General features: G+C 57.4%; 3 protein-coding genes across 4 annotated transcripts in view; all 3 read left to right on the top strand.

The window, feature by feature from the left end:
* The window catches only part of BICRA (BRD4 interacting chromatin remodeling complex associated protein), a 95,178-nt gene extending 88,280 nt beyond the window's left edge, over positions 1 to 6,898 (top strand). For both annotated transcript variants that reach the window (XM_032262510.1, XM_032262509.1), the window contains 5 exons: positions 684 to 745; positions 2,702 to 2,850; positions 3,047 to 3,141; positions 3,377 to 3,479; positions 5,247 to 6,898. In XM_032262510.1, the coding sequence (XP_032118401.1) occupies positions 684 to 745; positions 2,702 to 2,850; positions 3,047 to 3,141; positions 3,377 to 3,479; positions 5,247 to 6,313 (1,476 nt within the window). In that variant the 3' untranslated portion in view covers positions 6,314 to 6,898. The remainder of the gene's footprint in view (positions 1 to 683; positions 746 to 2,701; positions 2,851 to 3,046; positions 3,142 to 3,376; positions 3,480 to 5,246) is intronic.
* A 3,274-nt stretch (positions 6,899 to 10,172) lies between these two features.
* On the top strand, positions 10,173 to 20,718 carry EHD2 (EH domain containing 2). The gene is made up of 4 exons (XM_032262508.1): positions 10,173 to 10,352; positions 13,584 to 14,041; positions 15,084 to 15,181; positions 20,044 to 20,718. The coding sequence occupies exons 2-4, from the start codon at positions 13,638 to 13,640 to the stop codon at positions 20,553 to 20,555; spliced, it is 1,014 nt and encodes a 337-aa protein (XP_032118399.1). The 5' UTR covers positions 10,173 to 10,352; positions 13,584 to 13,637; the 3' UTR covers positions 20,556 to 20,718.
* The window catches only part of NOP53 (NOP53 ribosome biogenesis factor), a 30,810-nt gene continuing 28,912 nt past the window's right edge, over positions 20,633 to 22,530 (top strand). Inside the window, exon 1 of the mRNA XM_032262840.1 lies at positions 20,633 to 20,690. Within this exon, the coding sequence (XP_032118731.1) occupies positions 20,633 to 20,690 (58 nt within the window). The remainder of the gene's footprint in view (positions 20,691 to 22,530) is intronic.

Genomic DNA, 22,530 nt, shown 5'->3' with positions numbered 1-22,530 from the left:
ACAGGACGAGGAGGACAGGGCTGAGACGACAAGATGGTGAGCTCAGGACAGGAGAGGCAGGGATGAGATGAGACAAACCAGAGACGGAGCAGATCAGGGACCCAGAGTGGAAGGGCGAGAGGGCGAGGACAGCTCAGGCCGAGGCCGCATGTGAGAAGGAAGACGGAGGGAGACGGAAGGCAAGGAGAGGAGCAGGTGGGAGGACCGGGGCGCAAGAGGCCAGGAGAGGCGCAGAGACGGAGACGACGGAACAGAGGGCAGACACCGAGGACGAGAGGGGAAGCCAGGAAGGGACGTGGGGCGGAACGACAGGAGCCATGTGGGGAGAGAGACCGTGTGAGTCAGGGACGCTGGGCTGGATGGTGACCGGGAAGCAGGCATCTGGCAGAGGAGGGAGGTCATGCAAAGGTAGCCCTGGGCGAGGGGACAGAGGAGAACCAGGTGAGGATGCCCAGGACTCCAGCTTGCCTGTCACCCTCTTTGTCAGCTCCCCAGCCCAGTCCAGGTCTCCCCTGGGGTTCATCATGATGGGCAGGGGATCCCGCTGCTGGGCCAGGCCCCCACCCAGGTGCGACACTGGTCCCCTGCCCCGTCTTCATCCCAGGCTGGAGGGGAAGCGGGTCAGGGCGCAGAGAGAAGGCTTCTCCGAGGCAAAGGCCTCAGACTTGCCCTTCTTCCCCCAGTACGAGAGCAAGCTGAGTGGCCTGAAGAAGCCCCCCACGCTTCAGCCCAGCAAGGAAGCCTGGTGAGCCCACACCCCACCCTCTCACTCCTGCCCTGTACCTTCCTAAGACTGGGGGAGCATGGGCCACCCTCCAGAAGCGGGGGTGGGGGCGGCGGGCCCAAGCGCCAAGCCCAGCGCCACCTCTTGGTAGCGGTGTGGTTCCCTCGAGGGAGGGTGGGCTGTGGCTCCAAGAGGCTGGGGCTCAGATAGGCGGCAGCTTGGTCTGGCCGGGTTGTGGCTGTGCCCTCCTCATTTCCCACACAGCTGGGCAGGGTTGGTGCAGAGCCCCTGTGGGTGGGTGAAGTGCTGGGTGGAGGGAGGGAGTGGCCGGGCATGGCTGCTGGAAGATGATGGGTGGGTGTTTGGGATGGAGGGATGGGAGTCTGGGTGGGTGGACGGGTACATGCTGGATGCCAGCCTGCCCTCTCTCCTGCCCTCCTTCCAACACCAGTGTTTTTTGTTTTGGGTTTTTTTTTTTTGAGCCAGAGTCTTACTCTGTCACCTAGGCTGGAGTGCAATAGCACAGTGTTGGCTCACTGCAACCTCTGCCTCTTGGGTTCAAGCGATTCTCCTGCCTCAGCCTCCCTAGTAGCTGTGACCACAAGCGCATGCCACCTTGCCCTATTTTTAGTAGTGACGGGGTTTCACCATGTTGACCAGGCTGATCTCAAACTCCTGGCCTCAAGTGATCCACCTACCTCAGCCTCCCAAAGTGTTGGGATTACAGGCGTGAGCCACGACACCCAGCCCACCATGAGTGTTTTTTAAAAAACATTTTTTAAAAATGCGTATTTCTTTTGTGGAGACCAGGTCTTACTATGTTGCCCAGGCTGGTTGGTTTGTATTTGTTTTGTTTTTGAAGATGAAGTCTCACTCTGTCGCCCAGGCTGGAGCGTAGTGGTGCAATCTCTGCTCACTGCAACCTCTGCCTCCCGGGTTCAAGTGATTCTCCTGCCTCAGCCTCCCTGGTAGCTGGGACTACAGGTGTGCACCATCACACCTGGCTAATTTTTGTATTTTTAGTAGAGACGCGGTTTCACTATGTTGGCCAGGCTGGTCTCGAACTTTTGACCTCAAGTGATCTGCCCACCTCGGCCTCCCAAAGTGCTGGGATTACAGGCGTGAGCCACCGCGCCCAGCCTAGGTTGGTGTGAAACTCCTAGGCTCGAATGATCCTCCCACTTCAGTGTCCGGAGTAGCTGGGACTACAGGCACGTGCCACCACACTTGGCTCATTTTTTTATAATTTTTGTAGAGACAGGGTCGTGCTGTGTTGCCCAGGCTGGTCCCGGGCTCCCATGATCCTTCTGCTTCGGCCTCCCAGAGCGCTGGGATTGCAGGTGTGAGCCCCTGCGCCTGGCCTAGGAGTGTGAGGGAAGTCCCCACTCAGTGCCCAGGCCCCAGGCTCCATGCTGGGAACACAGGAGTGAGTGCCAGAGTCCCTGCCCCCTCATGCAGATAGGCTGCTGGTCTTTAGCAGAGGACGGAGTTGGGCCTGCCTGTTTGGAGACAGTCACATGGCCAATAGACAACCCACTGTAACACAGGCGACACCCGCCGCCCCGTGGGAAGACAGGATCCAGCCTCCCTCCCTCCCGAAGGCGGCACTGAGGCCGGAGGCAGGGTGGAGCCACACTGCCCCCAGGTGGCGGGAGGCAGAATAGCATCTTCCAGGCTCTGGCCTGGCTCCCGCTGGGCTCTTCCTCCCAAAGGTGCTCTGGGGAGTGACTTCACTTCCCTTTCTCGACCTCACCTTCCCCTTCTGTAAAATGGGGATAGCAATGGCACTGCTTTGTTTGGCTCCAGGGACTCAGTGAGACTGAACAAGCAAGCTCAGCACATGTGAGCACCGCTGCAAAGTCCTCCCCTTCCCTGTTGTATTCAGCTGCGGCCTGGGGCTCAGGGTTCAGGGGCTTCCCCGGCCCTCACCCGCTCTCCCCCACCCCGCCATGTGTGGTCTCCCCTCTCCACCCGTAGTTTCCTGGAGCATTTGCACAAACATCAGGGCTCCGTCCTGCACCCCGACTACAAGACGGCCTTCCCCTCCTTTGAGGACGCCCTGCATCGCCTCCTACCCTACCACGTCTACCAGGGCGCCCTCCCCTCCCCCAATGACTACCACAAAGGTAAGGCCTCCCCAGGACATGGTCCTATATGTCCTGGGGGACCGCAGCCGGAGGGGCGGGGCGCCACCTGCGTGGAGTCGCGGGTACTCTACTCGGTGCGCGAAGTTGACCCTGCCCCGCCCTCCTTCCTCGTGTCCATCCACGGGTCTGCGCGCCCCCAACATCACCGCCCCTGCCTCTTTTCCTTTCCTTGCAGTGGACGAGGAGTTTGAGACGGTCTCCACGCAGCTGCTGAAACGCACCCAGGCCATGCTCAATAAATACCGGCTCCTGCTCCTGGAGGAGTCCCGGGTAGGGTCAGAGTCGCCTTCCTCGCCTCTGGGCCCCTCCCCACTGGGACATGGCCCCTTCCCCTCGCCCTCTCTGCACGCAAAGTGGAGCACCCCTGGAGGGAGGCTGGGAGGGGGGCTGGAGCCCTGATCACAAGGGGGACAGTTTGGACCCTGCGCGCACCTTCCCCATCACTCACGCCCCTTCCCCCTTCTTGCTGGTTCACTCTTGGATTCTTCTCTTCCCCCGACCCCAGAGGGTGAGCCCCTCAGCGGAGATGGTAATGATCGACCGAATGTTCATTCAGGAGGAGAAGACCACCCTTGCCTTGGATAAACAGCTGGCCAAGGAGAAGCCAGGTGAGGGGGGGGTGAGAGGGGAGGGGAGGGAGAGGTGACCCTCACCGCCCCCACCCCCGGCAGGAGACTTAGATTCAGGATGGGGAGTGGGTGCGTGGCCCTACCTCACTCCACCACCAGGCGGCGCCCCAGCCCCACCTTGCTGCGGCTGGGCCTCCCCTGACCTCCTGCATCCGAAACCAGAGAGCCCACATCCACCTTCCTCCATCCTTCCTTGTCCCTTTCACCCCCGCCACTCTGGGATGGGGGAAATATTCTGCCACCCCGAGGATGGAAAACAGGAGAGCCGGTGCCTAGGTTGCAGAATATATAAGATGGCGCCTACTCTTGGTGCCTGTCCTGAGTGCCTCGTTAAGTGTCGCGCCTTAGGCGGCTCGCTGGTCTCTGGTCTGCTGTCTGCAGGAAACGGCACAGGCTGATCCCAGCTGCCAGTTTCCAAATATCCCCTTAGCCCTCCCCCGCGGCTTCCCTACTTTCTGCTTCCAGCCCCAGGCTTTTTACCTTGAGCTCCGGACCTTAATTTTGAAAATGTGGTCATGGTACTTAAATGGGTGCAAAGGGGCGGCTGTAGTGAAGGAGGCAGGAGGGATTCTGAAGTCTCTAGGGTGGGAGAGGAAGGATGGTTCCTTGGTTAGGGGCACGATGCTGGAGTCTGGGTTCAAATCCTGGTTCTGCCACTTACTGACTGTGACCTTGGGCAAGTTCCTTACCTTCTCTGTGTCTCCGTGTTCTCATTTTATAAAGTGGGGGTTGTGATGATCAGTTTACAGTCTTTTATCTGACACCCTGGGTGCCTGATGTGTTCTGGAATGTTCTGCGTTTAGAAAGGCGATGAGCTGCCCACATGCTGTCTCCTGATTTACCCCCAGTGGGTTTGGGGAAGCACTCTGTGATCACATACACTCATATTTCTGCAGCGAAACCGATGGGTATCCAGAGTAGTTGGGAGACATCAAGATCATTAGTAACCTTATGCAGCAGGGCACGGGGGCTCACGCCTGGACTCCTGGAACTTTGGGAGGCCGAAGCAGGCAGACCACGTCAGGTCAGGAGTTTGAGACCAGCCTGGCCAACATGGCGAAACCCTGTACCTACTAAAAATACAAAAGTTAGCTGGGTGTGGTGGTGCACGGCTGTGGTCCCAGCTACTCAGGAGGCTGAGGCAGGGGGATCGCTTGAACCTGGGAGGCGGAGGTTGCAGTGAGTCAAGATGGCGACAGCAGAGGCAACAAAGTGAGACTGTCTCAAAAAAAAAAAAAAGTCGTGTCATTTCAGACTAGATTTTGAAATTGGATACCTCCTCACCCCCATTTTTAAAAAATCATGTATATACGAGCAGTGCTGTCCAGTTGAACTTTGGCCTCCCAAAGTGCTGAAACTTCTTTAATTTTTTTTTTTTTGGTAAAGACAGAGGTCTCACTATTATGCCCAGGCAGGTCTCAAACTCCTGCGCTCAAGCAGTCCTCCGGCCTTGACCTCCCAAAGTGCTGGGATGACAGGCTTGAGCCACCGCAGGCCTCATATTCTCTTAATTCATTTCACTCTGAATGAGCCCCACGTGGTTCGTGGCCGCTATGCGAGACACAGTGGTTTAGAGTTGGGGGGGATCTGGGCCTCGCTGAAGAGGGTCACAGGCGGCCTGTCCTGAGGATTGGAGGGGCCAGTGCGCAGCGTGGTGTCTGGGTGGCAGTCGGTGCTCACTGCACACAGCTCCTCCCAGCTGGGTCGGGGCCTCATCCTGTGCTTTCTTCGCCCCTGATTCTGCAGACGAGTATGTGTCTTCTTCCCGCTCGCTTGGCCTCCCTGTGACAGCCTCCTCCGAGGGTCATCGGCTCCCCGGCCATGGCCCCCCATCGTCCTCAGCTCCCGGGGCCTGCGCCCAGCCCCCTCCACACTTGCCCACCAAGCTCGTGATCCGGCACGGCGGGGCAGGCGGCTCCCCTTCGGTCACCTGGGCCAGGGCATCCTCTTCCCTGTCCGCCGCTTCCTCCCTGGACGCCGACGAGGACGGCCCCATGCCTTCCCGCAACCGCCCGCCCATCAAGACCTACGAGGCCCGGAGCCGCATTGGGCTCAAGCTCAAGATCAAGCAGGAAGCCGGGCTCAGCAAGGTCGTGCACAACACGGCCCTGGACCCCGTGCACCAGCCCCCGCCGCCCCCAGCCGCCCTCAAGGTAGCCGAGCCCCCGCCGCGGCCCCCGCCACCCCCGCCTCCCACGGGCCAGATGAACGGTACCGTGGACCACCCGCCGCCCACCGCCCCCGAGCGCAAGCCCCTGGGCACCGCCCCACATTGCCCGCGCCTGCCGCTGCGCAAGACCTACCGCGAGAACGTGGGGGACCCCGGCGCCCAGGAGGGGACGCCCGCGGGCAGGGCGCGGGGAGGCAGCCCAGCCCCGCTGCCGGCCAAAGTGGACGAGGCCACCAGTGGGCTCATCCGCGAGCTGGCGGCAGTGGAGGACGAGCTGTACCAGCGCATGCTCAAGGGAGCCCCACCGGAGCCCGCAGCAAGTGCCGCCCAGGGCACCGGGGACCCGGGCTGGGAGGCTCCCGCGCTGCCCCCCGCCAAGCGGCGCAAGTCCGAGTCGCCCGACGTGGACCAGGCCAGCTTCTCCAGCGACAGCCCGCAAGACGACACGCTCACCGAGCACCTGCAGAGCGCCATCGACAGCATCCTGAACCTGCAGCAGGCCCCCGGCCGGACACCCGCGCCCCCGTACCCCCACGCCGCCCCGGCCGGCACGCCCGCCTCCCCGCCACCCCTGCACAGGCCCGAGGCCTACCCGCCCTCCAGTCACAACGGTGGTCTTGGCGCCAGGACGTTGACCAGATAACACCGGGCCGGCTTCCCTTCCCCTCCCCTCGTCCTGCAGACGCCGCCAGGACAGCCGCGCGTCCACCCCCAGCCTCCTGCGGACTCGAGCCGGGGATCCCCTGACGGTTTTTCTTGCCTAAGTTATTTGAGTCACAAAGGCCTCCGTCCCCACCACCTGTGGCTGGGTGGCTGGGGGGTGGGCATGGCGGCGGCGTGGATTTCGGGGAGGGGCTGTGCTGCCAAACGTCCCCCCTGCCAGAGGAGGGGCAAATCGGTGTGTCCATTCCTGTCTTCCCACTTCCTGGCACACTCTGCCCCTCTGCCCGGAGGACACGTGCGTGTGTTTGCCAGGGATGGGGCCGCCAGGTTGATGCCAACGCTCCGGGTGCCTGTCTTGTCCGTGTGGCTTCACTGATGGTGGAGGGCGCTGGGAGCTGGCAGGGTCCTTCCAGACAGGCTCGGCTTCTCCCCACCACCCCCAACAGGCCGTTAAACAAAACCAGAGAGGGAGTGGAGGAGCCAGCCTCCCTGCGCGCTGTACCCGCAGGCACCCGTGTGACATGCGCACGTCCAGCGCGTGACCTGTGTTCGTGTGTGTGTGTGTGTGTGTGTGTGTGTGTGTGCGTGTGTGTGTGCGCGCGCTCGCGCGCAAGTGAGAGAGATTTCGAACGCTCCCATCTCTCGACTTTGAAATCTGAGCAAAACAAGAAATTGGGGTCTTCCTCTCCCCCAACCCCCTCCCCAGCCAGTCTTCCCTCTGTTCTTCCTGCCTCCATCCACCCGCGCCAGATTTTGAAATCTCGGAGACAAAACTAGTACTGTAAGATAAAGTTTTTTGTACTGTATTTATTGTGTATAACGATTTTTTTAAAGGAGAATTCTGTACATTTAGAACTCTTGTAAATTAAAAACCAATCCTTTTTTTAAAACTGTACTCAAGCCCCCTTGGCCCATTGCTTTGGGTGTTTGAGGGTGGGGGGGTCTTCGGATCTGGGTTGTGAGGCCGCCTTCTGTTAAGTGTTGCTGGAGTGTCAGGCTCCGTTCTAGCCTCGGGGGGTTCGACATGAACAAGGCAGGCGAGACTTCCGCTAAGAAGCCGACTTGGTAGTGAGGAAGGCAGACAGTAAACAGCTAAGCTGAATCCAGCCAATTCTTATTCCCCTGAGGTTCTGTGGTCTCTGCAGACACTGAAAATTAGTGAATACCAGGCCATTACCCCCAGGGAGACAGGGTGAGTTTCTCGAGAGCCTCTGATCACCACATTTTGGTCAATACATTACCTTGGTTTACGTGTGTTGCTGTTTAAAAACATTTATGTACTTTTGAGACGGGCTGACTGTCACCCAGGCTGGAGTGCAGTGGCACGATCGTGGCTCACTGCAGCCTTGACCTCCCGGGCTCAAGTGATCCTCCCACCACAGCCCCCCAAGTAGCTGGGATCACAGGTGCACCACCACACCCAGCTAATTTTTGTATTTTTAGTAGAGATGGGATTTCACCACGTTGGCCAGGATGGTCTCGATCTCTCGACCTCCTGATTTGCCTGCCTTGGCCTCCCAAAGTGCTGGGATTACAGGCGTGAGCCACCAACCCTGGTGTCACTTCTCTTCTAAGAGCACTGGCCATATTGGAGTTGGATGGCTGCATGCCTGCTTGAGACGGAGTTTCACTCTTGTTACCCAGGCTGGAGTGCAATGGCGCGATCTCGGCTCACCGCAACCTCCGCTTCCCGGGTTCAGGCAATTCTCCTGCCTCAGCCTCCTGAGTAGCTGGGATTACAGGCACGCACCACCATGCCCAGCTAATTTTTTGTAGTTTTAGTAGAGACGGGGTTTCACCGTGTTGACCAGGATGGTCTCGATCTCTTGACCTTGTGATCCACCCGCCTCAGCCTCCCAAAGTGCTGGGATTACAGGCTTGAGCCACCGCGCCCGGCCTGCCATATTGGATTTTTGCCCATCCTACCAGTATGCGCTTCTAACTTAATTATCTCCAAAGACCCTGATTCCTTTTTTTTTTCTTTTTTTTTCCTTCTAGCTTTCTTTACACCAGAGACCCTGATTCCACATAAAATTACATTCACAGGTACTAGCATTAGGACGTCAGCATATATTTTGAGAGGACACAACAGCTCGCTCCATAATGCAGGTTAATGAGGTGGGTGTCCCGAGTGAGTGACAATTATCTGGGCTGGTTGTGTGGGGGTAAGAGAATTTACCAAGACAGTTGTAGGGAAAGAAAGGCAGATTTGTGGGCTCACACCTGTTATCCCAGCACTTTGGGAGGCTGAGGTGGGTGGATCACCTGAGGTCAGAAGTTTGAAACCAGCCTGGTCAACATGGTGAAACCCTGTCTCTGCTAAAAAATACAAAAATTAGCCAGGTGTGGTGGTGGGCACCTGTAATCACAGCTACATGGGAGGCCAAGGCAGGAGAATTACTTGAACCCAGGAGGGGAGGTTGCAGTGAGCTGAGATGGCACCATTGCACTCCAGCCTAGGAAACAAGAATCAAACTCCATCTCAAAATAATAAATAAATTAAACAAACAAAAATGAGCTGGTGCACACCTGTGGTCTCAGATACTTGGGAGCTGGGACAATCACTTGAGCCCAGGAGACGGAAGCTGCAGTGAGCCAAGATTGCACCACTGCACTCCAGCCTGGCCACAGTGAGAAAAAACGGAAAGGCAGATTTATGAAATAAAGTAGGAAAATACCGTGCATAGTTGCAATAGGCAGCACAGCCAGTGAGAAGCTGACCAAGAAAGAAAGACTTGCTGCTGGGGGTTGTCTAGGACGGAGCTGGTTTTTTTGTTTGTTTTTTAGATGGAGTTTTGCTCCGTCACTCAGGCTGGAGTGCAGTGGCATGATCTCAGCTCACTGCAACCTGGGTTCAAGCTGTTCTCCTGTCTCAGCCTCCTGAGTAGCTGGGATTACAGGCGCCCACCTCCACGCCCGGCTGATTTTTGTATTTTTAATAGAGATCAAACTCCTGAGCTCAAGTGATCCATCTGCCTCTGCCTCCTAAAGTGCTGGGATTACAGGTGTGAGCCACCACGCCCGGCCATATATTTATTTATTTAAGACAGAGTCTCACTCTGTCACCCAGGCTGGAGTGCAGTGGTCTGATCTCAGCTATCGGGTTCAAGTGATTCTCCTGCCTCAGCCTCCCTAGTAGCTGGGATGACAGGGTTGTGCCGCTGCACCCACCTAATTTTTGTGTTTTTTTAGTAGAGATGGAGTTTCACCATTTTGGCCAGGCTGGTCTCCAACTCCTGACCTCAAGTGATTCACTGGCCTCAGCCTCCCAAAGTGCTGGGATTGCAGGCATGAGCCACCGCGCCTGGCCCTATTATATTTTTAGAGGTGAGTTCCAGCTCTGTCACCCACGCTGGAGGGCAGTGGCACAATCACAGTGAGTGGCACTCACTGCAGCCTTGACTTCCTGGGTTCAAACGATCCTCCCACCTCACCCTTCTGAGTTGTTGGGATTAGAGGTGTGCTCCCTTGCGCCCGGCTAAATTATTTTATTATTTATTATTTATTTTTATTTTTAATAGACATGGGGTCTCGCTGTGTTGCTCAGACTCCTGGCCTCAAGCAATCTCCCCATCTTGGCCTTCCAAAGTGTTGGGGTTACAGGTGTGAGCCAGGTCACCCGACCTAAATTATTGTTACTATTATTGCTGCTGCTGTTGTGATTCCCGTGTTAAGAAGAGACAGATTGGTGAGCGGCCCAACGCCAGAGGTGGAGGTGGAATTCGAACCACGGGCTGGACGCTGGAGCTCTCGCCCGCCGCGCTAAGGCGTCCTCCTCGCTCTCCACCAGGGGGCGCCAGAGGCCGGGAGCCCGGTTTGGGGACCGAGACGAGGGGGGGCGCCTCGTCCCGCCCCTCCCTACCGTCCTCCCTCCCGTTCTCTCCGCTCCGGGCCCCACCCGGCTCAGACGGCTCCGGACGGGACTGCGAGCACAGGCCGCTCCAAGGGCGCCTCGGATCCCCGCGGGACCCCCGCGCCCAGCCCGCCCAGCCCGCTGCAGCCGCCAGCGCGCCCCGTCGGTGAGTGCTCCCCGCACCGCAGCTGTGGCCTCCCGACCCCGCCCGAGCCTGCCCTGGTTCCGCGTGCATGATCCCTGCTCCTCACCACCCTGTCCCGAGTCTCTAACGGTCTCCCCCGGTGTCCCCCTGTCCCTTCCAGTCTGCACCAGTCCCCCCAGTCTCTAACCCTGTACCCCACCCCCCACTCTTCCTACAGTCTCTCCCACTGCCCCAGTCTCCTCCTTTTCCCCCAACGCCCCGCCCCAGCCCCCCAACACCCCTCCCCACCCTCCGCAACACTCCTCCCTATCTCCTGGCTAGAGGAGATCCTCTCTGGGGTCTCCCTTCACGTCCTCATCCCTATCGGTTAACTTGGTCCCTCCGGCCACTCAAGAGCCCCTGCCTGTCCTGCCCCCAACTCCATCAGCCGCTGCCTTCAGCCAGCACCAGGCATTCTCCCCAGCTCTCTCCCAGGGCCCATCCTGCCTGCAGCACCGCCCAGAGCGCTCTCCCTCTGCCCACATCCCAGATCCTGCCCCTCTTGTCCATTCCTGCGACTCTTCACGAACTCCTTCTCCTTCTATGTCCGCCCCCGTCACCACCCCTTTTAAAAGTCCCATGATTTTATGGATTTTAGCATATTCGATTCACACTGATTTTGATGCTCAAATTGCCCCATTTTGGGCCAGTGGGAGCCCCTGCAAGCTGGGTCCTCTGTCCCTGAAACATCCCCATCCGCCTCTGAGCACTTCCTCAGCGTCTTCCCCAGGCTCACTTGTTCTTCCCTGCCCCAGCCCTGGAGCCCACCATTTCTCCAAGGAGTCCCGGGTTCTTTTAGTGGGGAATGGTAGGTAGAGACTCCAATCTAAGCATAAACAGAGACCAATCATGTTTGAAAAAAAAAAGAAAGAGGCCGGGCGCGGTGGCTCACGCCTGTAATCCCAGCACTTTGGGAGGCCGAGGCGGGTGGATCACGAGGTCAAGAGATCGAGACCATCCTGGTCAACATGGTGAAACCCCGTCTCTACTAAAAATACAAAACATTAGCTGGGCATGGTGGTGCGTGCCTGTAATCCCAGCTACTCAGGAGGCTGAGGCAGGAGAATTGCCTGAACCCAGGAGGCGGAGGTTGCGGTGAGCCGAGATCGCGCCATTGCACTCCAGCCTGGGTAACAAGAGCGAAACTCCGTCTCAAAAAAAAAAAAAAAGAAAAAAAGAAAAAAAAAAGAAAGAAAAGCAAAGACACACACATATGCCTGATATTAGGAACGAAAGAGGGGACAGCACTACAGACCCAACGGTGAATAAAAGGCTAGTAAGGGAGGGAAGAGAGAGAACTCAGCCTTGGGGGCTGGGGTGCTCACTGCTCCTGCGACGGTCATTGTTCCCCTCCGTAACTCAGATCCGTCAACCTGTGATGATTTCGAGCTCCGAGTTCAGGGTGCCTGGGTTTGAGGCCCAGCTTGAGCATCTTCTTTTTTTTCTTTTCTAATTTTTTTTCTGTCACCAGGCTGGAGTGCAGTGGTGAGATTTCAGCTCACTGCAACCTCCGCCTCCCGGGTTCAAATGATCCTCCTGCCTCAGGCTCCCCAGTAGCTGGGACTACAGGCGCCCACCACCATGCCCAGTTAATTTTTATATTTTTAGTAGAGACGGGGTTTCACCATGTTGGCCAGGCTGGTCTCGATCTCTTGACCTCGTGATCTGCCCACCTCGGCCTCCCAAAGTGCTGAGATTACAGGCTTGAGCCACCCGCGCCCTGCCTGGGCATTTTCTAGCTAAGTGATTTTGGGTAGTTTATTCCTGTCTTCCGGAGCCTCCTTTGCCTTTTTAGAAAAGCGGGGATGATAATAGACCGACTTCACTGGGTTATGAAGGTAAAGTGAGTTAGCACAGCCCCTGGCATGCGGTGGTTGTAAATGTTGTGTTATTTTTCTTGTTAAAACCCAAGGGCCCTCATGCCCTGGTCCACCCAGGAAACCTTCTCAGCGCCATTTTTCACCCCTCCTCTTTGTGCCCCTGTGTCTGGCCACCCACCCAGATGTTTCATGGCTGCCAACACACCAGGACCTCTCACGCCCCCAGGCCTTTGCACTCGCCATCCTCTCTGCTTAAATCCCCTTGTCTTGCCTGCTCTTCACGGAGCAGCTCAAAAGCCAGCCCCGCCCTGAGTCGCACTGGCGCTGTGGTCAGTTTCTCACGCCCTCCTCTGGGTGTCGGGCATGCGTTCTGTCCTCACTGCGGGCTCTGGGTGGGTGGGGGAAGATTTCTGGCTCATTTCTGGGTCCATGGTGCCTGAAGCATGGAGTGAGGGATTTCAGTGAACATGTGTCAGATGATGGACGGAGAAGGGAGGAAGAAATGAATGAAGGGATTAAGGAATCATTTCTTCCGGCAGCTTCTGCATCCTTCGCCTGGTCCATCCTTCCACCACCATCATCCTTCCGACCAAATCACCGTCAGTCTCTCTCTTCCCCCAGCTGCTTCGCTATCACCTCCCTCTTTTTTTTTTTGAGACGGAGTCTCACGCTGTCAAGTGCAGTGGCGGGATCTCGGCTCACTGCAACCTCCACCTCCCGGGTTCAAGCGATCCTCCTGCCTCAGCCTCCCAAGTAGCTGGGACGACAGGCGTGTGCCACCATGCCTGGCTAATTTATTGTATTTTTAGTAGAGATGGCGTTTCACTGGTCAGGCTGGTCTCAAACTCCTGACCTCAGGTGGTCCACCCGCCTTGGCCTCCCAAAGTGCTGGGATTACAGGTGTGAGCCACCGTGCTCAGCCTTTTTTTTTTTTTTTTGAGATGATGTCTTGCTCTGTAGCCCAGGCTGGAGTGCAGTGGTATGATCATAGCTCACTGCAGCCTTGAACTCCTGAGCTCAAGCAATCCTCCTGCCTCAATCTCTCAAAGTGCTGGGACTACAGGCATGTACCACCATGCCCTGCTAATTATTTTTTTTTGGAGGGATGATGAGGGGGAGTCTCACTATTTTACCCAGGCTGGGCTGGAACTGCTGACCTCAAGCGATCCTCCTGCCTCAGCCTCCCAAGATATTGGGATTGCAGGCATGAGCCACCACGCCCGGCCCAATTCCCATCTTCCTCCTGCTCCGTGACCAGCCATTTGTGACCCCGAATACCTGTGCCCCTCCTCCTCCGCCGCCACCCGTCCTGCCACGCAGACATTCTACATCCAGTCCCCTTTCCTCCTCCTTGGCCGGGCAGCGCAGGCTCACGGCCTCCCCTCTCCTCCAGGCAGATCTTCACCTGCTCGTCTCTCCGCGAACCCCGTGGGCAGGCGCGACCACCATGTTCAGCTGGCTGAAGCGGGGCGGGGCCCGGGGCCAGCAGCCCGAGGCCATCCGCACAGTGACCTCGGCCCTCAAGGAGCTGTACCGCTCGAAGCTGCTGCCTCTGGAGGAGCACTACCGCTTCGGGGCCTTCCACTCGCCGGCCCTGGAGGACGCAGACTTCGACGGCAAGCCCATGGTGCTGGTGGCCGGCCAGTACAGCACGGGCAAGACCAGCTTCATCCAGTACCTGCTGGAGCAGGAGGTACCCGGCTCCCGCGTGGGGCCCGAGCCCACCACCGACTGCTTCGTGGCCGTCATGCACGGGGACACCGAGGGCACCGTGCCCGGCAACGCTCTCGTCGTGGACCCAGATAAGCCCTTCCGCAAACTCAACCCCTTCGGAAACACCTTCCTCAACAGGTGCACCAGCCACGAGCCCAGGGCGCGCCCATCCCCCTCCCTCCCTCCCTTCCCCCCTCCCTTCCCTTCTCTTCCCTTCTCTTTCCCTCCCTCCCTCTTCCTCTTCCCCTCCCTCCCTCCCTTCCTTCCTCTCTCCCTCCCTCCCCCTTCCCTCCCTTCCCTTCCTCCTTCCTTCCCTCCCTCCTTCCTTCCCTCCCTTTTCCTCCCCTCCCTCCCTCCCTCCCTCTCTCCTTCCTTCCTTCCTTCCTTCCTTCCTTCCTTCCTTCCTTCTCTTCCTTCCTTCTTTCCTTCCTTTGCCAGGCTGGTCTCAAACTCCTGGCCTCAGGTGATCCACCCTCCTTGGCTTCCCAAAGTGCTGGGATTACAGGTGTGAGCCGCTGCGCCTAGCCCTGGGGGTGCATCTTGCTGTCCCCCTTCTCTGTCCCCTCCCTGATGGTGTTTCCCTCCTTCTTAGCCCCGATTCCCTTCTCTCTACCCAATTCTCCCCAAGCCCCTCCGCTCTCTTCTCCAGGGGAGTGCTGAGGCTGGTGAAGTCAGCATGCCTGGGGCAATCCCGGCCAGTGGGGCGGCCTCAGGCAAATGAGTTGGCCTCTTTGCCCCTCTTGTAGCCTCATCTGCAAAATGGGCATCAATCACCTTGGCCAACATGGTGAAACCCGTCTCCAGCAAAAATACAAAAGATGAGCCGGGCGTGGTGGTGTGCGTCTGTAATCCCAGCTACTCAGGAGGCTGAGGCAGGAGAATCGCTTAAACCCGGGAGGCGCAGCTTGCAGTGAGCCGAGATCGCACCACTGCACTCCAGCCTGGGTGACAAGAGCGAAACTGCGTCCTAAAAATATATATAAAATTGAACAGCACCCGGCACAGATGAAGTGCTCCCTGAACACGAGTTATGGATGGCTCTGAGGCAGTCCCGCTCTCGCCGTCTCTGTCCGGACTTTTTCTTTGCCTGTACAGGATGCTCTGCCTCGGGCCCAAGGCCCTCCTCATGCTTTCCCTCCGCCTGTCCTTCCCTGCGCTGACCCCAATCCTCTGCCTCCAGGTTCATGTGTGCCCAGCTCCCCAACCAGGTCCTGGAGAGCATCAGCATCATCGACACCCCAGGCATCCTGTCGGGTGCCAAGCAGAGGGTGAGCCGAGGTGAGTGGGGCCAGACCCCGGGGTCTAAGGAAGGAGGGGCTGGGCCTGGAACCCTGGGTCTGAGGGAGGAGGGGCTGGGGTCTGGACTCCTGGGTCTGAGGGAGGGGGGTCTGAGGGTCAGGACTCCTGGGTCTGAGGGAGGAGGGGCTGGGGGCTGGACTCCTGGGTCTGAGGGAGGAGGGGCTGGGGTCTGGACTCCTGGGTGTGAGGGAGGAGGGGCTGGGGTCTGGACTCCTGGGTCTGAGGGAGGAGGGGCTGGGGGCCTGGACTCCTGGGTCTGAGGGAGGAGGGCGGGGTCTCCGCTGGGATCTGGGCCTGTGTCCTCTGGTCCTGGCTGGCGGGGCAGCTGCCTGGAGCTAGTGGAAGCCGTGACTGCTCGGTGCTGGCTGGCGCTGATGGGTGGGGGAGGTGTGTGGGTGACCACGTGGTGGGAGTGGGCAGGAGCGGCGTGTCTGGGCAGTCAGTTAGAATGGGAAGGGAGAGGTGAAGAGGGACGGGGATTCCGAGGCAATGAGGCAGCAGTGCGGGGAGACACAGGCCCAGAGGCGAGGCAGCGCCCCGGCAGGGGAGGCTGGGCCCTGGACCTCCTGGCTCTGCGTCGGGGCCACAGATGGGGCTGAGAAGGGGATGGGAGGGGAATCTGGGTGGGGGCCAAGGCCGGGCCTGGAATTTATAAACAGCTGCGCGAGGAGAGCGGGGGATGGATTCCAGCAGGGGCCTCCGGGTGCGCCGAGCCCCCCCCGCCGTCCCCGCCCAGCTCCGCATCTGTGGCCCCCACCCCCCACGGCCTTGGAGGCCCGGAACTGGGGCAAAGGAGGCGGCCATGCGGCGCAGAGGGCATGGGAGGCCCCAGCAAGGAGGCTGGGCCCGGGGTGCGGCGGGGGCGCCGGGGGTGAGCGTGTCCCTGGCCGCCGTCCAGAGGCCCCACGGGAGAAAGGCAGGAGGCAGCTGCAGAAACCATTGGGAGGACGCGCTGCCTGCCAAGGGGTGGATCCTGGGGCTCCCACCGCGGGGCCTGGGACTGGGGCAGCGGGGCTGATGGAGCGGCCCTCTCAGCCAGGGCAGGGGTGCGGGCAGGGGGCGTGGGGAGTGGGGAACGGGGTCTCCTTCCCTGGCCTTGAGGGCAGAGGAAGAGGGGGAGAGAGTGCCCATCTGTTGGTGTCTGTGTGTGTGACTTGCTGCATATCTTGGGAAAGTGTGTCATTGTGAGTGTACAGCTGGGTGTGGTGGTTCCTCGTGTTTGCGTGGACATGCCTCACCGGAGCCATGACTCTGAGGTTGTGTGACTTCCAATTGTGTACATGCCTCTGCGTGTGTGTGTGTGTGTGTGTGTGTGTACCTATGATTGTGGCTGCATGACTTTGTTTCGTCTGCTTTTGCGGCAGCCTCCCTCTGTCGCCCAGGCTGGAGTGCCGTGGTGCGATCTTGGCTCACTGCAACCTCCGCCTCCGGAGTTTAAGTGATTCTTCTGCCTCAGGCTCCTGAGTAGGTGGGACTACAGGCGCGCACCACCACGCCCAGCTAATTTTTGTATTTTTTTTTTTTAATAGAGACGGGGTTTCATCATGTTGGCCAGGCTGGTCTTGAACTCCTGACCTCAGGTGATCCTCCTGTCTTGGCCTCCCAAAGTGCTGGGATTACAGGTGTGAGCCACCCCACACGGCCTGCTGGATGACTTTGTGTGACTCTGATGGCTGTGTAGGACTATGAGAGACTTTGTGTAATTGTATGCAACTGATTCTGTCCCTATAAACTGTTATATTGTGAAGTATGTGTGTGTGTGTGAGAAAGAGATACTGTGAGATGCACGATCACAGACACAGACACCCATATGTACAGATAGTCACAGAACACAGTTCACACCCACACAGACACAACCACACGCAGATAGCCTCCCATGCCCTCCCAGACCCAAAGGCACCCACACAGACACAACCACACATAGTTACACAAAAGATACACTCCTGCACACACATATTCTCACATACACAACGCCACACAGGAGCACACAGCCGTGTCCCGAGATACAATCATAGCAGTGGGTGTGCAACATCGTAGCTCTGAGGGTGTGTGACTTCAAATTGTGTACATGCTTCTGTGTGTGTGTACATGCATCTGTGCAGGTCCCAGCTTGTGAACACGGGTGTGTCTGGGAGCCAGCATCTTGTAGTACTTGGCTATATTTGTGTCCGGGTGTGTGCCACTGTGTGTCTGTGTGTGTGTGTGTGTGTGTGTGTGCAAGCTCGTGTGAGACTGCCTCTTTGTGTAAGATCTGTGAACACACGTGTGTGATTGTGGCATAGTAAATCCCTCCAGTCTAGGCTCTGATGCTTTTATTTATTTATTTTCTGCTACTTTTGTGGGACCTTGGGCAAGCCGCTTAACCTCTCTTTGCCTCAATTTTCTTATCTGCAAAATGAGAAAACATATAGGCCAGGCGTGGTGGTTCATGCCTGTAATCCCAGCACTTTGGCTGAGGCGGGCAGATCATCTGAGGTCAGGAGTTCGAGACCAGCCTGGCCAACAGGGTGAAACCCTCTCTCTACTAAAAATACAAAAATTAGCCAGGCATGGTGGCACGTACCTGTAATCCCAGCTACTCGGGAGGCTGAGGCAGGAGACTCACTTGAACCTGGGAGGCGGAGGTTGCAGTGAGCCGACATCGCTCCACTGCACTCCAGCCTGGGCAACAGAGTGAGACTCTGTCTCAAAAAACAAAAACCACAATGGGAATGATAACACTGGCAGCCTCATAGTTGTCCTAAGGGTTAAATTAGTTAAAAAACATACAAAGCACTTAGAACGGTATGTGTGCACACAGTAGGTGCTATGGAAGTGCCGGTGATGCCTGTTTTTCTCGGGCGAGTGCCCTCGTGGACCCTTCCTGCCACGTCTCCCATCCCACACTGACTCAACCCCTCTCCCTCCTTCCCTCCCTGCCCCATGAGACACACTTTCCAAATCTGGTCCAGTGTGTATGTTAGCGGAGACACTGGGAGGGGGAGGAGATCCAGCTGCTGTCCCTCCAGTGACCTGGCCCTTCCTCCCCCAAACAGTGCCCCCCCATCTGAGCCCCTGTGACGCCCTCAAGGAGGCTGCTTCCCCCCAGGCAGGATGGGCATGATCACCAGCTCTCCAGAGGGGCATAGAGACCCAGGGGGCTCCTCTTCTGTCCCCTCTTACCTCTGTGTCTTGAGTAAGTCCCCTGACTTCTCTGTGCCTCAGTTTCCTCATCTGGAAAATGGGGTCAGAACAGCGCCCACCTCCTGGGGTTGTCCTGAAGAGTCACTGAGTGAGTTCCATCTGGAGGGCATGAAGTGGGTAATTCGGTAATTTGGGCGGCTCCCTGTTCTGCTAGTTAACTCTTTGTCCTCCAGCTCCGCACTCTGCATTCCCTCTTCCAGGAAGTCCTCCCTGAAACCCCAGGCTGGGAACTGGGTCAGGCACTGGCCCCGGGCTCCCACAGCTCCCTGGGTCCCCCTGCCCATCCCAGCCTGATCACTCAGGGGCCAGGTCTGTGTTCCCAGTGGGCTGAGAGCTATAAGGACAGGGCCGGGACTGCCTCAGCCTCCACACACACGGCAGGTAGCGCAGGAGGTGCTTCCTGAGTGGATACCCCTGGGTGATGTCACCATGACTTGCTGAGCGCTTACTGTGCATCCAGCACTGTTTTTTAAAAACAGTTTCATTGAGGTTTAAGTAACGCGCCACAAAAGCTCAACCATTTTTTTTTTTAAAGGGACAAGGTTTTGCTCTGGCGCCAATTAACATTTGCTATGGCGAGAGCCCAGCGGTCCAGCATGAACTCCAGTTGCTGGATCGTGGGGAGATCCAACAGGTCCTGGAGAGAGGAGTTGGGGTGACAGAGGCGTGTGGCAGGCTGGGGGCTTCCACAGGAGCGCAGGGGGATCTCTCGGGAAACATGTCTGTATTTTTTTTCTTTTTTACAACATGTCTGTATTTTTAACAACCTACGAATACATACCCAACCACTAACATCTGCCTAATGAACGAGCGAATGAAAAAATGAACACTCCTGCCTGTAATCCGAACGTTTTGGGAGGCAGAGGCAGGAGGATCGCTTGAGCTCAAGAGTTTGAGGGCAGGCTGGGTAACATAGTGAGAACCCATCTCTACAAAAAAGAAAAAGAAAAAAGAAAAACCCAAAAACCAAAAATTAGCCAGGTGTGGTGACGCACACCTGCAGTCCCAGCTACTGGGGAGGCTGAGGGGAGGATCGCCTGAGCTCTGGGAGACGGAGTTTGCAGGGAGGCATGATCCCGCCATTGCACTCCAGCAAAAGAAAAGGAGGATGGACAGGGCGCGGTGGCTCACACCTGTAATCCCAGCACTTTGGGAGGCTGAGGCTGGCAGGTCACAAAGGTCAAGAGATTGAGACCATCCTGGCCAACATGGTGAAACCCCGTCTCCACTAAAACTACAAAAACTAGCCGGGCGTGGTGGCGCGTGCCTGTAATCCCAGCTACTCTGGAGGCTGAGGCAGGAGAATCGCTTGAACCTGGGAGGCGGAGGTTGCAGTGAGCCCGAGATCGCGCCATTGCACTCCAGCCTGGCGATAGAGTCAGACTTCATCTCAAAAACAAAAGAAAAAAAGCAAAGATGGGGTGACTGCCCCCTGTAGCCAGATGGCTTGAGGGGCTGGGGCCAGAGTGAGGGAGGAGATTCTGGGGCCTGGGAAGCCAGAGCAGGGTACCCACTGAGGGCGTTGGCTCTTTTGCCCAGACAGGATTTGAGCAGCCAACTACGTGAACATCTTTACAGTCCAATATGCAAGAGAATGGCTGGAGGGAGGGGGTCTGACTTCTGCCCTTTGCGCCCCTGTCTCCGCACTCCCTCGCCAGGCTACGACTTCCCGGCCGTGCTGCGCTGGTTTGCGGAGCGCGTGGACCTCATCATCCTGCTCTTCGACGCGCACAAGCTGGAGATCTCCGACGAGTTCTCCGAGGCCATCGGCGCGCTGCGGGGCCACGAGGACAAGATCCGCGTGGTGCTCAACAAGGCCGACATGGTGGAGACGCAGCAGCTGATGCGCGTCTACGGCGCGCTCATGTGGGCGCTGGGCAAGGTGGTGGGCACGCCCGAGGTGCTGCGCGTCTACATCGGCTCCTTCTGGTCCCAGCCCCTCCTCGTGCCCGACAACCGGCGCCTCTTCGAGCTGGAGGAGCAGGACCTCTTCCGCGACATCCAGGGCTTGCCCCGGCACGCCGCCTTGCGCAAGCTCAACGACCTGGTGAAGAGGGCCCGGCTGGTGCGGGTGAGTTGTCCGGGGGCTGGGCGCGCATTCTGGGAGGAGGGCGCAGGGGGAGCCCCTGCCTTTCCTCGGTCCTCGCCTACCAGTGCTGCGAGGCCCTGACTTACCAGTGCCCAGATCAGTTTTCTTGAAGTTGGGTCATTCCGGCGCGGAGTGGAGCGGGGAGGGGAACTGCAGGCATGCTCATTCCTCCGCCTCTCCATTTCTGTGTCAAATCCGTGGCTCCCTGGCTTTGCTGTCCTGATATTCCTTCTCTTCGTTCTTCTCCTTCTCCTCCTCCCCCTTCTTCCTCTTCCCCCTTCCTCCTCCTCCTCCTCCCTTCTTCTAATGCTCTCTCCCTTCCTCCCTCCTCCCTTTCTCCGTCCTTCCATCCTCTTTTCTTCCCTCTTCTTCCTTTTTTTTTTTTTTTTTAAGATGGGATCTTGCTCTGTTGCCCCTACTGGAGTGCAATGATGCAATCCCAGCTCACTACAGCCTTGAACCCCAGTGCTCAAGCGATCCTCCCTCCTCAGCCTGCCTCGGGTAGCTGGGACCAGAGGCACATGCCACCACACCCAGCTAATTTTTTATTTTTCATAGAGACGGGGTCTTGCTATGTTGCCTGCACTGGTCTTGAACTCCTGCCCTCAAGTGATCCAACTTCCTTTGGCCTTCCAAAGTGCTGGGATTACAGGCATGAGCTCTATTGAATTTTTGAGATTCCTATAAAATATAGACATGCCAATACTCATTATTCTACCCTCCTTGTTTATTTTTTGACAATTTATAAGATTGTGGCTCAAAGGTTCCCAAGTTCATTGGTTTATTCCACAAATATTTCTTTTCTTCTTCTTCTTTTTTCTTGAGACGGACTTTCATTCTCGTTGCCCAGGCTGGAATGCAATGGTGTGATCTCGGCTCACCGCTACCTCCACTTCTGGGGTTCGAGCCATCCTGCCTCAGCCTCCCGGGTAGCTGGGATTACAGGCACACACCACCATGGCTGGCTAATTTTGTATTTTTAATAGAGAAGGGGTTTCACCATGTTGGTCAGGCTGGTGACTCGAGGTCCAACTCCCTACCGCAGGTAATCTGCCGGCCCTGGCCTCCCAAAGTGCAGGGATTACAGGTGTGAGCCACTGTGCCCCACCCACAAATATTTCCTGAATGCTTTCTGTACGCATGGTTCTGGCACTGTGGATGGAGGGAACACTGTTGCTCTTTTCTTTTCTTTTCTTTCTTTCTTTCTTTCTTTCTTTCTTTCTTTCTTTCTTTTTAGACGGAGTCTCGCTCTGTCGCCCAGTCTGGAGTGCAGTGGCACGATCTCAGCTCACTGCCACCTCTGCCTCCCAGGTTCAAGCAATTCTCCTGCCTCAGCCTCCTGAGTAGCTGGGATTATAAGTGCGCGCCACCACAGCCTGGCTAATTTTTTTTTTTTTTTTAAAGACGAGGTTTCACCATGTTGGTCAGGCTGATCTTGAACTCCCAACCTCAGGTGATCCGCACGCCTTGGCCTCCCAGAGTGCTGGGATTACAGGCATGAGCCACCGCGCCTGGCCTAATTTTTGTATTTTTAGTAGAGATGGGGTTTCACCATGTTGGTCAGGCTGGTCTCGAACTCCCAACCTCAGGTGATCCGCCCGCTTCGGCCTCCCACAGTGCTGGGATTACAGGCATGAGTTACCTCACCCTGCCAATCAGGGCTCTTGGAATTCTTTCACTGATTTATCCCCAGCGCCCGGAACAGAATTGGTGCTCTGTAAATATTTATTGAATGAATGACATTGAACAAACAGTAGCATTGAACAAAATCTCCTCTATGCCTGGCCTGGTGATGGGTGGTGTGGGGACACAGCGGTGACCACTGTGGTTCCAGCTCTGTCCTGCTCGGGCTTAGGACTGTCCCAGTCCTAATAATGAAGGCAGTTCCAGGGCTCTGTCCTGGCTGGGGCTCCTGGAGAGAAGACAGGTCCATCCCCAGACAATGATGTCGCAGTGTGGTCACAGCTGGGGCCGGTAGCTCGGGGAGTCAGAGAGGGCTTCTTTGGAGGAGAGGGCATCTGAGGGAAGACATCAGTGTTGATCCCAGTGTAGACAG

This window comes from Sapajus apella, unplaced genomic scaffold (genome assembly GCF_009761245.1).
Source record: "Sapajus apella isolate SASKATOON/1434 unplaced genomic scaffold, GSC_monkey_1.0 scaffold130, whole genome shotgun sequence".
Lineage (NCBI taxonomy): Eukaryota > Metazoa > Chordata > Mammalia > Primates > Cebidae > Sapajus > Sapajus apella.
The sequence above is the reverse complement of the archived record's forward strand: the minus strand, read 5'-3'. Positions and strand labels throughout refer to the sequence as shown.

Excerpts from the sequence above, each read along its gene's own strand:
- EHD2 (XM_032262508.1), top strand. The coding sequence starts at position 13,638 with ATGTTCAGCTGGCTGAAGCGGGGCGGGGCCCGGGGCCAGCAGCCCGAG. Across the intron at positions 14,042-15,083 it reads GGAAACACCTTCCTCAACAG|GTTCATGTGTGCCCAGCTCC; the intron begins GTGCACCAGCCA and ends CTCTGCCTCCAG. Across the intron at positions 15,182-20,043 it reads CAAGCAGAGGGTGAGCCGAG|GCTACGACTTCCCGGCCGTG; the intron begins GTGAGTGGGGCC and ends CTCCCTCGCCAG.